Here is a 20,811-nt window from a genome sequence, read left to right as displayed (position 1 = left end):
CCTCAAAGTATGGGGTTTAGAAACCTTGGGGGGGGGGGGGGGGGGGGAAGGTGGTTTTGGCTCATTCCCATACTTTTAGGTAGGTATATCAAATAAAAGAAAAAAATTGCATTCCATAATCATACCAATTCAAACATATGGTATTAAGAATCAAGTTCCAAACCTATACCACTATGGTTTCATTCCTGATTCCAATCCTATACTACTTTGTGAACTTAGTGCCCCCTAAAGGTCTAACAAAGACACTTATTTTTCCTTAATAAAAAAAACTGAGAACCCTTTTTGTAGGTGTAACCGTGTGTGTTTGACTAATTAGAATAAGAAGTCAAAAACCCACGTAAGTCAATAATTTGACTGAAAAAGAAATTAGAGTCGTCACTCTATTTTTGCCCGAATAGAGACGGTCTTTTTTATGATCGTTTTCAAATAGAAAACAAATTAGACTCCATTAGGTGAGGCATTATATAAGTATGGTCTTAAGAAATTAGAGATCTAGGTACGGAGTATAAGTTAGGAAGATCGAACGTTTAGAACTCGTCTCTTCCTCTGTTCTAACGAACAGACTCTTACTTGTACGTTGTTAATTGGTCATGGTTATTCACATGCTTTTCCTTTAACTAATGTGTAAAAACACGAAAGTTTTCACATTGTCAATCACACTTAAATGTAAAATAAAAGTGCATTAAACCTTACGATATATGGTGGGTTTGAGTATTAAAGTTGCCCTACATACCGTCTATTGTGGGATTTAAATTAAATCCACTCCCGAATCAAAACCTTACGTATTTCTTACGAACGTCCATTTAGACATGGTCAAAAATTTCATAGGAGGTTTCGAGAAGGTTTATTTTTTATGGGAGGGGTGGTCGATCCGTATAGGATCATTTGAATGAGCCTAAGCAATCTTGCTTTCAAGATGGAGGTCAATTTATCAAGGTTGAGGATGTAATCCCCCGTATTTATTAAAATATTATAAATGAATTTTTATTTTATTTATAATATTTATGTGTGTTTTTCCGGGATTTCAGTTTTAAAGTTCCAAATTATTTTTGGGTTGATGATTGATTTGGTTCTAAAAGGATTTTTAATTGTCCATTCAACAATTTATGCCATACATATTAAACAAAGCTAGCCCATTTCATTTATCTAATTGGCCAATTAATTTTATGAGGCCCAATCTTAAAACTAACCCTACACCACTCTCTCTCCTATAAATACTCCATACATCCCCAAATTTTTCCCCACACAAAAGGTTAGTCTTATTTTCCCCCTCTTTATTTTCTTTATTTTATTTTTCCTTTATTTTCTTTTTACTTTTTCTTTTTTTTCCCTTTCTTTTCCTTTTCTTTTCCTCCTCCTTCCTACTTGAGCCATGCTCACTGCTTACCCCTGCTGCCGCCACCTGCTGGCTTCTGCCGCCCCCCTGCCGCCGCCGCCAGCGACCTTGCCGGCCCACCAGCCCAGCAGCTGGCCCACGTGGCCTTTACTTCTTCTTCCTCCTTTTTATTTTTATTATTTTGTATAATTTTATATGTAATTGTTTTGGGTTTTGTTTTTGTAGTATAAAGATTATATTTTTTAGTATCAAATTCATGTTCTTAATAGTTTAAAGTATTAATTTCAAATTATAATTGTTATTATAATTTTCAGATTTTATGAATTATAAACCTAGGGTTTCAATTTATTCAAATTGGAATTTTAGGGTTCTAATGAGCAATTAATTTGGGGCTTTTGTTCCTATTATAATTATAATGATTAATTAACCATAAAAACATGTTTTAAAGGAAGTTTTAAGGACTTTTAATGTAGATTATATTGCTGGAAATTTTTGTAAGTATTAATTTATTGTTGTTGGTTGTTTTCTAGGAAGTGATTATTACTTAGGAGACTTTTAAGTAATTAAAAGTGGCGTAAAGGATTGTTTATACGAGGTACGTACATGTCTACTTCGTTGCAAGTAGTATTATGTTTAGGTACCAAAAGGAAAGAACTTAGTTTCATGATTAAAGAACACTTGGATGGAAATTGTTTGGTTATATATTTAATTAAATCATGTATTTATGTTTATGAGGCATGTTTTGGTGAATTAATTATGCTTGTATGGAATTATGGATGCAAGTATGTGGAATTATATTGGATTAATTGTTTGTATGGAATGTTGATACAAACTTATTTTATTGGATTGGTTTGTTAACCACATTTGGATTATTAAAGGATTGAAATTAAATGGTTTAAGTGGAATGAATTTATTAATTATTCCACAAGGTTATTATTTATTTATTTATTACTCAATCATGACTTATTAGTATGTTGAGTAAATGTGGATTACGCCGAAATGGCTAGGTGGGTTGACTATGTTCAACAATTTTGGATAATTTGGAAGTTTAATGGAATTAAAGGTCAATTTTTGATGTGATCACCATTGTCCTAAATAAGATTAAAAGTAAATTGATGTATGATTGTTATGTATGGTCTACTTGAATGAGTCGCATATTAATTAAAATTGTAATCACGTAAAGTGAAACATGGATGAGCAATAAAACTCTGGAAAGCGTGCACTTCTAGAGTATTGACAATTATGGGTTGGGGTACACGGTGGTAGCCCGTGGCTTTTCGAGGCTTGTTTAATCAACATGTCCTCTTCTCTTTTGGTATTTACATTTTATTTTATAATGAAAGTTAGATAAGATCCTAGACTAACTTAATTTGTGAGAATGGAGTCGCGCTCATTCTTGCATCGCGCTAAACTTTTATTTTAAATGGTCATTTGGGACCAAAATGATTTGGTGGATTGGACAACCTCGTCTATTGCTTACTCCAAACTAAATTAATTAAATTAAATATAAAGAGTCAAGTGTTTGGAATTAGTTAGTAAGTATGTTGAGTCAATTGAATTGTTTAAGTGTGGAGTCTTGATTATTGAATTCACATTGTATGTTTATCTACTTTAATTAATTGAGCATGCTAGGTTTGGTACGTTGTAGCTTGTATGTACTCAGCTTTGCTGATTGCTTGCTTTTGTGTGTGTTTTCTTTTGGTCATGGCCTTCGCCTTTCAATGACCCTGTGATGATCCAATTATTACACTTGTATTATTGGGGAGCAGTATCACACAGGTTATCTTGATAATGTGAAGTTCGGGATTTGACATACGCATTGTCAAGGGTTTGGTGTGGTTGAGAGTATTCGATTCTTGTGTTGAACTTATTTATATTTTGCTATTTCATTTATGTTTTTGATTTTTAATATTGGTTTGGTTTTAAATAAGGGTCTTATATGGTTCCAATTTGTAAGTTTTGACTTATTTGTTTTCTAAACTATGTTATTTTAAGACTTAAGTTTGTTTTTCCGCTGCGATACTTTGATAAAGCCTTAACGTTTTAACACATGGCGGTAACATGTCAATGGTTCTCCACTATTTTATTTAAAGTAAGTGGTTTGAAAAGGGGAGAATTATTGGGATGTTACAGAGGAAGTCATTAGAATCAGCGACACCATAGGAGTTTCTTTGAGGATAATGGTTTTTTGTTTGTAAAATGTGTTTCAATTAACGACTTTATTTAGAGTTGACCAACTTCTGAAAAGAGATTGTATGGGCTTATTTGAGTGTGCTTAAAGGGCATTTTATTTGGTATGAATCGAGAGGAATACGAAGGAAATGCATACGGATTATATGAAATTGACTTTTGCAAAATGGACATTCCATAAGGCTTAAATCTAAATAATAGGTTGGCCCCGTTATTTAGAGCTGCTATGCTCTGCTCTACTCAGATCGAATTTGCTCTGCTTAAAAGAAATCTGCTCTGCTCTGCTCTGCTCTATTTTCAAATAATAATTAATATTCAATAATAATAATTAATATTGTATTGATGATAATAATTTATTATTTTGAATAATTATAATAATTATAAATATTAAAAATAATTATAATAATAATACTCAATATATTTTTTTGAAAAGCAATACCCAATTAGGCAATTAAAAATGATATAAAAAGAATAAAAAAAGGTGCAAAAAAATTTGTGTGGTTTAAAATATATTCTTCCCAACAACCCTATTTACTCAAAAGGTTTAACAAACAAATGAAATAGCACTCAGAATTTGGAGGGCTAATCGATCGGAAAGCGAAAATGAAGGTGATAACAACCAAGATCAAAATAACAATGAAGATGATGAGAATCACAATAATATGGAAGTGGGTGGTTAATTCGAAGAAGTACTAATGCAGTTTTGTTATGCATTTGCAAATGCATAACAAATATAAAAATATTAAAATGTACATGGAAGAAAGAGGACGAAGGAGAGAGATAGGTAAGTAGGACCGCTTTTAAATATACCGCTGAAAGCTTATATAATATCATTGTCTATTTAGTGAACTATTTCTACACATAGTTAGTACCATTGAATGCATATATAGTACCACTACATGCATACATTGTACCACTGAATGTTCAATGGTACTCTTTGATCATTCAATGGTAGTATTAACCACCCAATGGTACTACTCTAAATTCAGAATATGCATTTTACGTGTAATTACACCCTTGAACCTTGTCTTCATTTCTCTATACATAATGAAACTCCATTAGGACAAGCTCGGTTAATTCACCACGATGTTAGACTCTAATCTAATTATGTTCCTATTTTGATATGCGGTTGTAATAATTTGAAGATGTTAAACTGTTATCTTTTATCTTTCTACTATTAACATATGTTAAATATGGTACAAATTTATTCATAATATTTATTATTATTATTATTATTATTATTATTATTATTATAATAATAATAATAATAATAATAATAACAACAACAACATTAATAATAACATTAATAATAGTATTAATAATAATATTGAAATCTGCTCTGCTCGGCTCTACTCTGCTCTGCTCTGCTATCCAGAAATCTGCTCTGCTCTACTCTGCTAACCCCTGCTCTGCTCTTCCCAGAAGCTCAAAAGAACAGGGTCATAGTGAATTGAAAACCTTAATCATGTTAGATTACGTAAGCGATCTATCTGAGATAATGAAACTTTAAAAGTATAATTATATTCTCCGTGGCAAATAGATCATCTTGTAACCTGTCATGATTGAATATTCAATTTTACCCTCTTATTTAAATATAAGCCATAAACCATAACTCGAAATATTTATTAATAAAATAATACAAGCATGCAAAGCCATATTTTACTTAATTAAAAATTAGCTGTCTCTTTATTAAGAAATGCATAAGGAAAATTTGCTATTCCGAACGGTGATGGAATTAAAACTTAAACAAAATTTCTTTAAAGTATAAGGCATTCTATTCCAAAATAAATAAATTATTTATAGTGCTCCTTTTATATAGCCATAGGATATGAGAAGACTTGAAAGATGATACATATGTATCTCTTTTTTTTGGATGAGATTAATAGAGACATGAGTAATTTATAGATTCCTCAAATGAATTAAGTTAAAATATTTTGAGAGAATATTTACCAGAGGTATATATAATAGGGTGACACAAATTATATAATAAAGTTCATTCTTCTTCCTTAAAGTTCTTAAGGGTTTCAAGTTTTCTTAATCTTTTGGACACCATAACTTATGTTATAACGGTTGGATTTGATCTTATGATAAGTATTTAGAAAGGTCTACATGTCTTCTATAACATATCAAAAATTAGGATCCATCTAATGGTTAAATTAAGAGATAATGAATTTTCTATAAAATCACTCCAGTTTGGGACATTCAAGGAGAATTGGGTGATAATGTTCAAAAGTACTTTGAAATTGGCACGATCCTTTTAATGGTATGTTAAGGACAAACATGTAGATGCTTTGTACAAAATTCTCCCTTTTTAGAAGTCATTTGATATGCCAAATAAAAATGGTATTCTTGGTTGGGAAGAGCAGCCTCAAAACAGTTTACCAATTTAATACCTTGTATTGTAAAAATCATAGAAAATAGAGTATTCATCCTATGAGAACGTATGACCCCAATTTAGAAAGCTTAAGGAATATAATTTCTAGGTAGTCAATTCAAATTTTATTATTAAATAAAAATATTGGTCAAAATTGCAACATGGACAGACCTATAGTAAGAAATTTGTGGTGTTAGTAAGCCTAAATGTCTGATTTTTTTTGTGGATTGGTTAAAATTTATTTTTATAAAATTCCAAGTCTCATACACTTCTAAATACATAAACTTACTGTTAAAATTTTATTTTTTATTTTTATCGTGGAAAACGATTTTTTTTACATAATAAAAAATAAAGTGGTCGAATTTAGTACTTTGCTAGAATTACATCATTCATTCTTTAGAGTTTCCTTATGCATTTTGTACAATTATTATTTGTGATAATGAGGTAGGTAGAAATTGTAACAAAATGGGAGCTAAAATACAAAAGACAAAGAATATACTGCTTATACGAAATAAATACGTAAGAATACAAGAGTTAGGTAGAAATTGTAACAAAATTTGTGATAATGAGGTAGAGGACAAATAGAATTAGCCTACTACTTCATGCATGAACTGGCCTCTACCTCAAAGGTGAAAAAACAAGTGGGAAGTCCTTAAAGGTGAAAAAATCAAAAAGTGAAGTCATTCTCTTATGCTTAACTCCAATTTAGTGCAAGGATGTCGACTTTAAATCTAATGGAATATTTATTTTGATTATGTCTTATTTATCACAAGCTGTGAGACACACGCAAATTGCGTGTGCAATATAAGTAATTTATATGCGTGGCTCGATTCTCCTTTTTTTCTTAAAATATTATCTACCTTTTTCTAATAAAAATAAAAATATTAGTGGGTTTATAAATTGGTGAAGTCATGGAGATTAAAAGGTTAGGATATGAATACATTAAAATTTTCAAAATATGATTTCCCTCAAAAAAAAAAAAAATAATAATAATAAAATAAAGGGTGGTAATTTTTTTTTTTTTAAATGGTAGTTATAATGGTAGTTTTTTCTTAAAGATTATAAAAGGTGAAAGGGGTATTTTGGAAAAGTGAAATTTATCACCCAAAACCCCCTTTCACTTTATATATTACTATAGATAATTCGGAATCAAGCTTATAATATATCGTTAGAAAGATCTTTGAAAGGTATATCCACCTGTATAAAACCTTGCGCAAAACTTTTATGGATTGTTTATTTGATTGGCTCGATTTTCAATAATGCAAGGTTCATTTGACATCAGCACTGTATTTTGACGCGTTTGGGTCCGTTATCAATCAAGATTAAATATGTATGACCAAATTTTAGGCTTAATTAATACACGGATGGGGCTCCAAAATGATTTGGTCTCAAAATTGTGTTTCGGATTACTTCATATTACATTTCACATTCCATAAACACTTCAACTTTGATTTAGCTTTGTATCATCATTGCACTTCCTGACTTCATTGGTAAGTTATTTTATAATTAATATCATTAACTAACACCCTAATTTTCTCATTTACTAGATGATTCTATGTGGAGTTGGTGCGTTCATTGCAGAAGATAAAAACACCATGCAATGACCGATCCAGGGGTGGGCCAACCTAGGCCACGACCCGGCCTATACCCAGAAAATTCAGGTTTATATAATTAATTCTTGTTAGTTTTTAAACAAAATATACTTAGCTAAGTTAATTTCTAACCCTTTTAGTGTCTATTCAGATATTGTAGGTGGTGGGTTCTAATCCCATAATAATTAGCAACTTGATCAACATGCTTTGGTTATTGAACTTATTTAGGTCTAATACACTTAAGAGATGTATTAATTAATTAGACTTAGTTCATCTCAACAATTCGATAGTTTGTTATTTTGTATAAATTAAGAATGTAGTTTTGACCCTTGATTTTGTGATCATTACTACAATAGATCTTTATTTAGAATGTAGTATTTATAATGAAGCATGGCAGGAGAGTGATGCAAAGAAGTCCCGGGTTGAAGATGGCACACTCATAATCATGCTTCATAGTCATGTTCCATTAGATTTAGTACACAAATACATTCATTGCATCAACTAAAATCAAACACCATTCAATTTCATCCATGTAAAACAAGTATGATCCTTTTTCAAATAAAAAAAAGTATGGTAAATATAAAGCCCCTTAAACCTACACAACCATTGCTACTACACTAATCATATCCCCTAACTTTAACCTTGGACTAGTGAAAACTAAACTCAAGTCGATAAAAGGATTATGGTAGGCATTGTCCCTTGGTAAACAAGCTCTCGTCAAATGAATTGGGTAAGGGTGTTAACGAGCCAAGCCGAGACCGAACCTTGGCAAGCTCGGCTCGAGTAGAAGCTCGTTGAGCCTGAAAAATTGGCGCTCGGCTCGAGACTTCTTAGGGCTCAGCTCGAGCTTGAGACTTCTTAAGGCTCGGCTTGAGCACAAAACTCGTAAAAAGCTCGACTCAACTTGGCTCAGTAAGGCTTGAGGATAAACTTGGCTAGGCTTGAGGCTTAGGGACTTTAATATTTAGCCCAATTTAACAAGTGTCCAAATGGTGTCCATACTCATTGTTTCCGTTTCTAAGACAATCAAAGTTTGCTTTTATAACTCTCATATTCTATCCCTTGCTCCTATCTTTTAATGTGGGACTATTTCTTTCACTCTTTTTATTTTATTTTATTTATTTATTTTACTTTATTTTATTTTTGTTTTAGTTCTTCTTTATAAATAATAACAAAAATCTATTAAAAAAAAAAGAACAATAACAAAAATTATTAACAAAAGCTCCAAAACTTAGCAAGAACATTAGATTTATGAAGATTATTAATTTTTAGTCCCTACACCTTAAATATGAAGAAAAGTTTATGCTAATATTTAACTTATTATAAAAAAAAATTAGGGTTTTTTTTACACAGTACCCCTAAGGTATTCACTTTTCCAAGTTGTGTCCACCCATTTCAAAATTCCACGTTGTTACCCCAAGGTACCTTAGTGTGTATGTACGATGTAACCCTTCCGTTAAGTTGTCGTTAGCTATTGTTGTTAATTTTATATTTTCTCACCACCAAAACCCAGCCCTCACAACCCACCACCCACCAACACACCCTAGGCCACCCGCCGAACCCCACCTACGAGCCGAACCCCACCAACGACCCCTACCATCACCCATCACAAGCCCACCACCACCTAGTGCACCACCAAAGAAAGTGTTCGAATGCAATGGAGGAATTTATTTCGAATTCAAATTTCGACAAATTGGTTTAGGGCTTTTGTTTCATTGGATTCAAATTGCAAAATTAAGTTGTTAATTGTTGTTTTCGTTTTAAAATCAAAGAAAATTGGTTCAAAACAATAGAAAACCCTAATTTTTCCCCCAATTTGATTTTAATTGTTAAATCATCAATTTTGGTTCAATTGGATTGAGATTAAATACACAAAACTTGTTTTAATTGATTTTTCCAACAAAATCTACACGAATTATGGCTCAATTGGTCGAAATTGTTCGACGTTTGCCCAAAAATTTTCGAAAAATGGTCGAAAATCTAAGCATGATTAGGAGTAGAGAGAAAAGGAGAGAGGAGGGGGACGCGGTGGTGGGTCGAGGATAGTGGAGCGAGGCGCGGCGGTGCGGCTGGAGGTGCGGCGATGCAGCTGGAGGAGAGAGTGGTGTTTGGGTGTTTTGGGGGCTTTTTTTTAAAAAAAAAATTATTTTGAAATTAACAGAAAGTTAACTTAAGTTAATGGAGGGATTAGGACAGGGTTACATCGTACACACTAAAGGTACCTTGAGTTACATTGTGGACGGAATTTTGAAAATGGGTGGACACAGCTGGGAAAAGTGAATACCTTAGGGGTTACTGTGTAGAAAAACCCAAAAAATTATTATTGCCTTCGTTTCGTAAAAATTGCAACACTTTTCTTTTACGTCATTTGCATAATAATTGCAACACTTCATTATTTGGTAAGGTCCCACAATTATTATATAATAATCTCCCCTACTAACCCCACATTCATAAGTATTTTTTTTATTTCTATCACCTACCAATCCCACTTACATTGTTCTTTTATTAATACGTATTTCTTTTTCATAACTAGTCCCTTTGTCCCTATTTTTATGCCCTATTTGACTATGCACGGTCTCCAAGACACGTTTTAAAGCATCTATATCTTTATTTCCAAATATGTAAAAATTATAAAAACATGATATTAAGAAACTTTACAATGATACAAATATAACAAGACCACTGATGACTATATTATCTTTACGGTCAAAGTTTTTAAACTTTGACTCAAAAAATGGAAATGGGACAAAAATAAAGGGATGGAGGAAGAGGAAGTATACTTTATATTATAAAGGAAAAATTGCTGGAAATACTCCTACCTTTGGGGCGTCTGTGATAAATAATTCCACATTTGAGATATTTTTAAATAATCCGACCTTTATACCCAATCCGCTCAAAATGGTCCAAGCCGGTCATGTAACCTGTTATAACAAGTTACATGACACGTGGCAGCTAGTGATTGGTCAAAAAAATAAAAATAAAATAAATTGAAATAAATTTTTGTAAGAAAAAATAAAAAATAAATAAAAAAATTGAAAAACCACCCCCAGCCTTAGCCACCCTACCATGCCGCCCTTGTGGCTCCAGCCACCCAAGCCCCCAACCCCAACACCAGCGCCTGACTCCCCTCCCCTAAACCACTACCCCGTTTCCCTCTCCCACGTAACCTAGTCAGCGTTTAAACCCCGATTCCAGCCGCCCAAACCACCAACCCACCTCTCTCCTTTACGAAACCACCGTCGCGATTTCGGCTGCCAAAACCACTAACACACCTCCCTGCCCTATCCCGTCCTGATTCCGGCACCTTGCCCCCTTCCTCGTCCCGATTCTGACATTCTTCTCCTTCATTCCCCTGTCTCTATCCCATCTTCTCCATCCCCCGACTTGATCCCAACCCCCTCCTAATCCCATGTCCCTTTCCTGGCCGCGCCGACCTTCCTTGTCCCCTACGTCGACCGCGCCGTCGTTCCTCGACCTAATGGTCGGTGGTTCTGGGGTTAGGCCAGGGTTTGGGTGGTGGGTGAGGATGGTGGTGGCTGAAACTTAGGTGGTGGTGGTTTTTTCTTAATTTGATTTTACTTTTTTTAATAAAATTTAGGACTAATCAAATTGTGACACGTGTACATTAAACTTAATAAAAAAAATTTGCCTATTTAACCGGTTATAAATCACTTGGGACCATTTTGAGCGAATTGGGTATAATGGTCGGATTATTTAAAAATATTCCAAAGGTGAGATTATTTGCGGATGCCCCAAAGGTGAGATTATTCCGGGAAATTTTTCCAATTATAATTTATGTCTACTTGTATTATTTTATAAAACCTTACAAGCTTACCCTATATTTTTCTTAAACTATGGCACTCCCTACCATTGCGATTATTATGAAATGGAGGGAGTATACAAAAAAATAAAAAAAACTCCAGCTTGCTCACAAGCTTTCGAGCCGAGCCAAGAATAGCTTAGGCTTGGCTTGTTAAGATCTCGAGCCATATCCGAGCTTGAGTCGAGCTCACTCAACCCGAGCCTATACCGAGCTTTGGTCGAGACGAGTCTCGAGCTCACCTTAAACACCCAACCTTTTGAAACTACCTAACTGCCCCTATGTTTAATACTGTAAGAATTTGTTGATGTTGTTGCTGCTTCAAACCTGTAAACAACTAAACACTCCCACAGGGACCCACACTACCTTCGACTTCTTCCCTCAATTTCTCCGCCCATTTTTTTTTTCTCTTCCTATAATAATTCATCTACAAATTCACCAATCACCCAATTTTTCTTTCTTCTTCCTATAAAAATTCATCAATTAATCACCTAATTTTTCTTTCTCTTCCATCTTTTGTACCACTATCAATTTCCAATGGCTGCTACCATTCACTCTATAACCACTCCATCATCTTTCTCAACTGCCAATTCAATTCATTCCAACAAATTTGATGGTAATTTTCTGATTTCTTGTGTTTTTCTTATTTAGATTTGAATTGGGTTTTCGACGATCTATTCAATTTTGTTTGTTTGGTTTACATTGCTTTGATTCATCTGATGCTAATACATTTTAGGTTTGCAATAATTTCACAAGAAGAGATCTTGGTTATTATAACTTTTATTATTATGTACTTGTATAACTATTACTATATACATTTTGGGGTTTTTTTTTTTTTCCTTGAAGATTAATGGGGTTTTGAATTTTTGATTGATTTAGTATTCAGTTTTTAGAAATGTGTTATTGATTTATGCTGTTCTTCTGTTTTAGGAAGGAAAGTTGGGTTTGTGGTGGTAAGATCTGAACTCAATGCGAAACGTGGTTCGATGCCGGGCCGTTGCAGGACTGGGAATTTGGTTCCTCAAGCTGTTGCAGTGAGTACTATTTAATTATTTATACAATCATCTCATCATGTATTGTAATTTGTAAATTATAAGGAATTTTGATTATATCATGCTTGTATCATGCTACATTATTATGCATTGTGCAAATCTGAAATTAGGAAACTTAAATGTGATTGTAATGTTATTTATATTTGCAGACTCCAGCAGCTCCTACTGCGCCTTCAAAAACCGGGTATGCTAAATGAACGCCTTTTATGCCATTTTCCTGTGTGATTAAATTAAACCTCTGAGAATTTGGCAGTTCTATATACATCCAAACATATTACATAGGTTTCTCTATTACAGATGATTAGATTTCTCTAATATGTTTGTACTATTGATTGTTTGAGTTTTAAGTTACTTTACAGGTGGTTTATTCATTTTCATACTACTTGACTTCAACTGTTGCCTATGACTAACAAGTGTAAAACATGAACATATCACGTAGATAAGTGTGGTATTGTTGTAATGATACAGATTGGAGACTATAGGGTTTGGTGTCTAGTATAAGCCGATGGTGGTAATGTTTATATTTGAATGCTGAACATATCGATGCTATATAAACAGATGTAGCTATAAAACTTCATAATACGTAAATAAACTTCCAAGCACTTTTTGAAATATCCTTTATAGTTCGAAAACTTACTGTGAGTAAATAATCTATTTCAATATTCATTTGATTAGGATAGTTAGAAGGCGTAATTTTTTTAGCTAAATGTGGATGCAAACCATATTGCAGCATGCACCTTGCAATCATCACCATATATATTCTAGTTCTTGTGTATGCTATGGTTCAGCTAATTTCACATGCCAAAAAAATGTTACAATTGCGATTTAGAATGTCTAAATTTTCTTGGATTGTCAGGCATGAGGTCTTGCTCTTCGAAGCACTCCGTGAAGGTCTTGATGAGGAAATGGAAAGGGATGCCCGTGTATGTGTCATGGGTGAAGATGTAGGTCACTATGGTGGATCTTACAAGGTTACTAAAGGACTGGCCCCAAAATATGGCGATCTTAGAGTTCTTGACACCCCAATTGCTGAAAATTCCTTCACAGGGATGGGCATTGGAGCTGCTATGACTGGCCTAAGGCCTGTTATTGAGGGAATGAATATGGGATTTCTTTTATTGGCATTCAACCAAATCTCGAACAACTGTGGCATGCTGCATTACACTTCTGGTGGCCAATTTAAAATTCCTGTGGTCATTCGTGGCCCTGGTGGTGTTGGACGGCAGCTTGGAGCTGAGCATTCACAACGTCTTGAGTCTTACTTCCAATCAATTCCTGGTATCCAAATGGTTGCATGCTCCACCCCTTACAATGCTAAAGGACTGATGAAAGCTGCAATTAGGAGTGAGAATCCTGTTATTCTTTTTGAGCATGTTCTGCTTTATAACCTTAAGGAGAAGATTCCTGATGAAGAATATGTTCTTTCATTGGAAGAAGCGGAGATGGTAAGACCTGGAGAGCATATTACAATCTTGACCTATTCCCGTATGAGATATCATGTAATGCAGGCGGCCAAGACACTGGTCAATAAAGGCTATGACCCTGAGGTGATCGATATCCGCTCTTTAAAACCCTTTGATTTGCACACAATTGGAAACTCCATTAAGAAGACCCACAGAGTGTTGATTGTCGAAGAGTGCATGAGAACAGGTGGTATCGGTGCCAGTCTGACAGCTGCTATTAACGAAAACTTCAATGATTATTTGGATGCACCGGTCGTATGTTTGTCATCTCAAGATGTTCCTACTCCCTACGCTGGGACTTTGGAAGAATGGACTGTGGTTCAACCTGCTCAGATTGTTACTGCAGTTGAGCAGCTGTGCAGGTAGGGAATCATTCAGTGGAACTTTCTATTATTTTCTCCCCATCTCCTCGTGTCGTTATCTTAAGCAATTGGAATTGTTATGTATTTTAGTAGTTAGCAAATTCATGTCTGAATATTGCTGATATAAGCTAGTTGAGCCTTGTTGCTCCCTGATTTCGTGAGCAACTTTGTTACCTGCCAATGAAGAACTTGTTTTTACAGCGTTTGCTGTTGGAATTCTTGGAGCTTTTGTTATACTTGAAATTGTTCTTGAAGATAAATTTTTTAGGAATTTACTATCTCCAAGGGGACAAATTTGGCTTGTTATATCATGTTTCAGTTAATTCGAAACTACTCCTTTCCAAAGTTTCTTTCAAAATTTGCTAAAAATTCTCAAGTGATAGTTCATATTTCATACTCGTTGACGGATACGATGATAGTTCAGACATCATTCATATTTCATACTCGTTGACGGATACAATGATAGTTCGGACATCATTATATTTCTCCTTTTGCTCTTTTGATAGCCTATTATCAATGAAGAAAATGTTTATTACGAGTAGGTCTTAAAAGTGCTAAATTGAGTTGATGTGGATGCTTTGTTTCTTTTGTTCACTTCTAGAGAGCCATGTATAATTGAACTATAACTCAAACTGTCACCAAAACAATCAGAACTTTCACTACAAAGAAGTTAAAATGATTACCAAAATTATAAAAACCAAGAGCTTAAGAAAGATATTACTTTCACTACAAAGAAGTTAAAATGATTACCAAAATTATAAAAACCAAGAGCTTAAGAAAGATATTGGGTGTAAGTAGACCGGGCAATCCCGACCCATGACTCGAAATTGACCCAAAAACATTGACTCGAAACCCAAAATTGACCCGACCCATACCCGACCTGAAAATGGAGTTGACTTGATCTTGACTCGACACTCGAACTAATCCGACCCAAAGTTGACCCGACCCGAAGTGTTTGACCCGGACAGACCAGATACCCGAAATGTCCCGAACTAGAATTACCTTATGATTGAACTTAAAATGTCTTGTACCAAAAATAACTCAAATTGTTTATCTTCAACTATAGCTAAGCTCATAATTGAATTGATAGTTTTTATTATAACAATAACAAATTATATACTCCATATAAAATTATTGATTTCAGCTTGATTTACAAATGAAACAACCCGAACATGACCCGACCAGATTTTGACTTGACCCGACCAGAATTTGACCTGACCCGAATATGACCCGAACATACTTGACCCGAAACTAACCCGACCCGAACATACCCGACTTGAAATTGACATGGCCCGAAGTCTACCCAATACATGGCCCGAAGTTTACCCAAAACCCGAATCGACCCGAAATGACTGGAGCCGAAAGTGACCCGACCCGAATGACCCATTGGTTAGGTCTAGGTGTAAGACTGTATCGTACTTAAGGATTTGCTTGTTTTATTTTAGAGAAATTCTCAACGGTGACCCCCAGCTTATGCTACGCACCAACTGTGACCCTCTTGCAATGTTATTAAAATTGCGATTCGAATCGTAGAATCGTACGATTCTACGATCCTAATCCACCTAAACGATGTAAATTGTTGGTAGAATCGTGATGCTGTAGAATTGCTCATAGAATAGGTAGAATCGGTAACGATTCTACAATTCTAAACTGATTCTACCAATTCCACTCCTGCAAAAAACCTGATTTTTGGAAACCCATAACTTTTGATTCCGAAGATGAATATATGCTCATAATATATCATTGGAAAGCTCTTGAAGTCTACTTTCTAATAAAATTGGTTTTATACCCATATCATTTATATATTTTATGTTATAGACTAAAGAGTGTAAGGGTGTTATAGTCGAACCTAACTTAAGTCAATGACTTATATATTATTCAATCTAAATCATAATAAAGCTTATAAAACATCAAGTTAAATAAATTTTAAGATTCTATCCAACCATTTAATTTTGTGGGCATATGAATGTATTTATGAGTCTTATGCACTCAACTTTGGGCATATAAAAAACACTATTATAGCATGAGTTTGTTGTAGTTGTCACTCTTTAGCTATCTCATTAAATGAACTAACTTGACACTTAGTTATTATTGGAATCTTTTTTTTAATTATACATGGGTCTAGGGGAAATAACTTTATGAGTCAACAACGTTATTTTTTTTCATAATTTAACAACAATTTTCGTGTACTATCATGGTTAAGAATGTGTACTAATAATCCGACTTTATAGTTTATAGTGTATTGTTTGAGTTATGTGCGTGCGAAATTACTTCAAAAACTATTTTATGTTTGTATTGTCGATATTATGTTATCAACAATATATATTATTATCATTGCTTTAAAATTATGTATGTAGTCATTTGTTACATTTTGAAGCCCAATTTTACAATTTGGAAGAATCGTACGATTCTACGATTCGATTTTACCGGTTCGATTCTACCCCACTCACCGATTCAAAGTAGAATCTCGATTATGATAACTTTGCCCTCTTGAATATTATTTATACAAAAAAAATTTAGTTAAAAAATTTCATCTCATTCGTAACCATATTTCATTAAATATTAACCATGGTTAGATTTACATTTTTTTTAAAAAAAAAAATAAAAAAAAAAAATTTATACAACCACCAAAACCAACCACCCCCACCTGCATAGCCACCATCTCCCTTTCCGGTGACACTACCCCAAGTTCTTCCGGCCGCCGGCAATGCTACTTACCATCCCAGCCAGCATCCTCGCAACAACCACTATCACCATTAGCCAGCCACGCTACTTCTACCCCTCGTAACCACATTCACTGCCAACCACCAATCAGCCACCTTGCTCCTAGTGCAACCTGCAATATTTACCTTACACACTAGACAACACCGTACAAACCAGCCACCTACCTCCATTACTACCAGCCGCAAATCTCCAATAGCACACGCAATGGCAACCACCACTAACCGCGCAACAACCACCATTCTATTGCCACCATTCGACTTCCAATCTACCTGCAATGAACAATTCAGCCACCAACAATTACATTTTCGATCTCCAATTGCAACAATTTGCCATTCAACATCTTCAATTTTTGGCCAATCGAAAAACCTAGATTTTGCTCAAGCTAGTGTTCGATGAGGCGCGTCAGAGGAAAGGGTGGAGGCGATGGTCAAAGGAGAGAGAGTTGTGAGGTTAGGGTTCAGAGAGGGGGTTCGGTGGCTCCGGTGACGGTGGAGGTAGTGATGGCTACGTCTGGCGAGGGATGTTGGTGGAGTTAATGGCTGGGTTGGTGGTTTTTCTATATTTTTTTTTCCAAAGCTAACCATAGTTAGTTTTTTTTCCCTACTAAATAACACTCATTAATGTCATAAGTGAGATAAATTTCTTAATTAGGGTCATTTTATATAATAAATAAAAAGGGAGGTCACTGTTGGTGCATAGCAGAAGTTGGGGGTCACCGTTGAGAATTTCCTTTCATTTTATTATATATTTATATATATCTTATTAATTTGTTAAGAAAGTTCATAAAACGTAATACTTTCTCTTTTCGTTTTTAGTTGACACTTTTATAAAAAAAAAATTGGAGAAATAGAAGCTAAATGTGCTGGGAATTAAGGACCCATGAATGAATGAAACCGATGTTGGATGCTAGTAAAACTCTTGATCCAATTAAGAAAATGAGGACTCCCAATCTTTTGCTTCATGTGTAGAGGTGTTAAAAGCACATCCGACTAGATTGGAAACCAATCCGAATAATATCTGATTTAGATTTGAACTCGCGTGAACATAATAATTTAGCATGACTCAACTTTAAAAATCGACCCGACCCGACCCGATCCGATTATCCGAATTGACACCTCTATTCATGTGTGGGGTAATGGGTCATAGTGGAAAGGAATGTATCACGAATCTAGGAGCATAGAGGCCAATGATTAGGGATTTAGGGTGGGGAACGTGGTTCTAAGGAAATGTCGAATGCACGAAGAAATTTATTAAGACCTCCATGTGTCGAGAAAACTATTCTTCTTCACATGGTAACAATTTAACATCAACTTTATCATATACTAGAAAGAGCACAAGGAATGCATAGCTAAAGAAGAGATATAATGATGGAATTCATGAGGCTGGAAATTAAGGATGGAAAATGTGGACATGGAGAAGGAGGTATGGGGGGAGGAATATTCACCCGAGGAAGAAGATCTTAGGAGCGAGGAAAGGCAAAGCACCTTAATGTAAAATATATAGGGGTTGGGGACGATAACTAGATAATGTAAGTTTGATGTGGCCACCCTTACCCTGTCTATATGGGTGGCTACTCTTACTCTTTTTATGCAAAAGTTCATAATAAAGAGAAGCTAGATGGCAATGTAGATTTAAATAATAGGATGGTTGGTGAAAAAAGGAAAAATTGGGAGGATGGAGATGACATAGTGAGGAGAGAGTGGAGGAGATGAAACGACTACAAAGCACTTGTGTAAACATGAATGTTCAAACCAAAAGTAAAGTAATAGAGATTAGTTTTGACCAAGCACATGAAGGACATGAAATATTAAGCTCGAATTGCAATGGGCTTGGCAACCCATTGATAGTTAATTATCTCCTGGATTGGTGTTGGATAGGAACTTGAGTTAATTCGTATGAATGCAGTTTTGTGAGCGGTTTATGCTTGAGTAGTAATAGGAAATAAGGTGGAATGACTTTTGGTGGAAAGATGAAAAATGTAAATGTACGTTAATATTTGACTTTGCATATTAATGTAGAGGATTGGGATAGTGAGAATGTACCATGTAGAAAAGAAGCTTAAAATTATGGTCATGGATGGTTAGAGGATTTCGTGAAAACATTAATTAGATACTATAAATGCACAAAAGTATAGCCCCTTATTGTTTCAATGTAAAATTGTATACAATTAATAATAAAGAAAGTAAAAAAAAATGATTGACATTTACGAAAATTCAAAAGAGTTCCTCAGACATGGCGCACTCATTGTGCGCGTTAGCCGCTCTAAGAATTGAAAAATATGAGATAAAAGAAATGAAATAAGTACATTGATTGTCGTTATTGTTTCCCTATAGTCATTACACTAATATTCAATACTTTCAAATTAATGATATGTTTGTAACAAACGACATATTTTTCTTCAAACAAAGTCATTTTAATTACAAATATATTTAATTTTATTCTCACTAAAAATCATTGTAATTCCATTAAATATAAATTGCACGTAGAACATACAAGATTAAATTAATTACATAAAAAAAAAATCCAATTCACATATATATTATAAAAAATTATTAATTACAAGATATAATATGATATGCATGATTAAAGGAATACTCAAAATGATTTGTATCATAAAGTATTATATTTCATATGCTTCTTAATTACAAAAACCCTATACATAACATGTTATAATAATCTGAATGTAATTATTTGAAAGAAAAAAAAATTCAATGTTATAAAAGTTTGGCTGTTAAACTAAGGGCTAATACAAGAAAACGTATATCCCATCTAAGTGATCTATTTCACAGGTGAATAATTTAATGTTTTTTTTACATGTACTAATCTATAGTCATTGTATTAAGACGTGCACCCATCATCATCATATCTTTGAATTCCTCGAAATTAATGGTTCCATCCCCATCACTATCAACACCATTAATCATTCTTTTACACTCACCTAGAGAAAAATCATCCCCTAAACTCTTCATCACCATTTGCAACTCCTCAACTGTAATTTTTCCATTTCCATCGGCATCATATATAGAAAATGCTTCCTTTAAATTAAATAGAACTTCATCCGAATCTATGCCTTTTGTGTTAAGAGTAACAAATTCATTGAAATCAATGAATCCATCACCATCTGCATCAACTTCTTTGATCATTGTTTGTAAGTCTTCCTCGGTCACTTGTTGACCTAGGCTTCCCATGATAGATCCTAATTCCGACGAAGAAATCTTTCCATCACCATTTACATCAAATTTCTTAAAAACATGTTCAAGCTCCTCAACATTTGTATTTTGTGAGCGAAATGATGATGAGAAAGGTTCAAACAAAGGATTTTCATGGCTAGAATTTGCTTCTCCAGGATTATTATTGTTGGCCCCCCTTTTCTTTTTGAAAAAAGTTTGCGCAAAACCCATCACGTTTGCTTCCAAATGGTTGCCTAATTATGATTTCTGGAAATTAAAGAAAGGAAAATGTTGGGATCAACTAAGGGAAAGAATAGGAAAGAGAGAGATTGAGATCTTAATTTTGGATTCTTTTTAAGTAATGGTGCTCATAATTAAAAAAAAACAATTTAAAATAGAATTGACAAAATAAATCTTAGTAATTGACTTTTTCCTATTGTTCTATAGTTAAGGAACCTAATTTTGGATATATGGTTGTGTGATTTGTATTGAACTTCAAATCAGACCAGAATTATTCATAGAATTTTTAATTCTCGTTCACTTATTGCTATTTATCATTAGATATGTATTAACAAAATTTATGAACGGTTACGTAGTTTAAAAATTCAGGATGAGACAAATCTAATAAAATCCAATTTGATAATGTTTTTTTTTTCTCTCTCTCTCCATATAGATTAGTTTTAAAATGCTTTCTAATTAATAGATTAGTGCAAATTCAATCAAAAAAT

The 20,811-nt window shown here is 33.9% G+C and overlaps 1 protein-coding gene and 1 pseudogene across 1 annotated transcript; one reads left to right on the top strand and one right to left on the bottom strand.

The window, feature by feature from the left end:
• The first annotated feature begins 11,645 nt into the window (after positions 1–11,645).
• Positions 11,646–14,425, top strand: LOC145613511 (pyruvate dehydrogenase E1 component subunit beta-like). The gene is made up of 4 exons (XM_081668631.1): positions 11,646–11,928; positions 12,243–12,346; positions 12,514–12,548; positions 13,221–14,425. The coding sequence occupies exons 1-4, from the start codon at positions 11,850–11,852 to the stop codon at positions 14,191–14,193; spliced, it is 1,191 nt and encodes a 396-aa protein (XP_081524757.1). The 5' UTR covers positions 11,646–11,849; the 3' UTR covers positions 14,194–14,425.
• A 5,109-nt stretch (positions 14,426–19,534) lies between these two features.
• Positions 19,535–20,424, bottom strand: LOC145615554 (putative calcium-binding protein CML25 pseudogene; annotated as a pseudogene).
• Positions 20,425–20,811: the final 387 nt, after the last annotated feature.

Source organism: Chenopodium album, chromosome 25, assembly GCF_948465745.1.
Source record: "Chenopodium album chromosome 25, dcCheAlbu1.1, whole genome shotgun sequence".
NCBI lineage: Eukaryota > Viridiplantae > Streptophyta > Magnoliopsida > Caryophyllales > Amaranthaceae > Chenopodium > Chenopodium album.
Note: the sequence above shows the minus strand (reverse complement) of the source record. Positions and strands in the feature narration are given on the sequence as shown.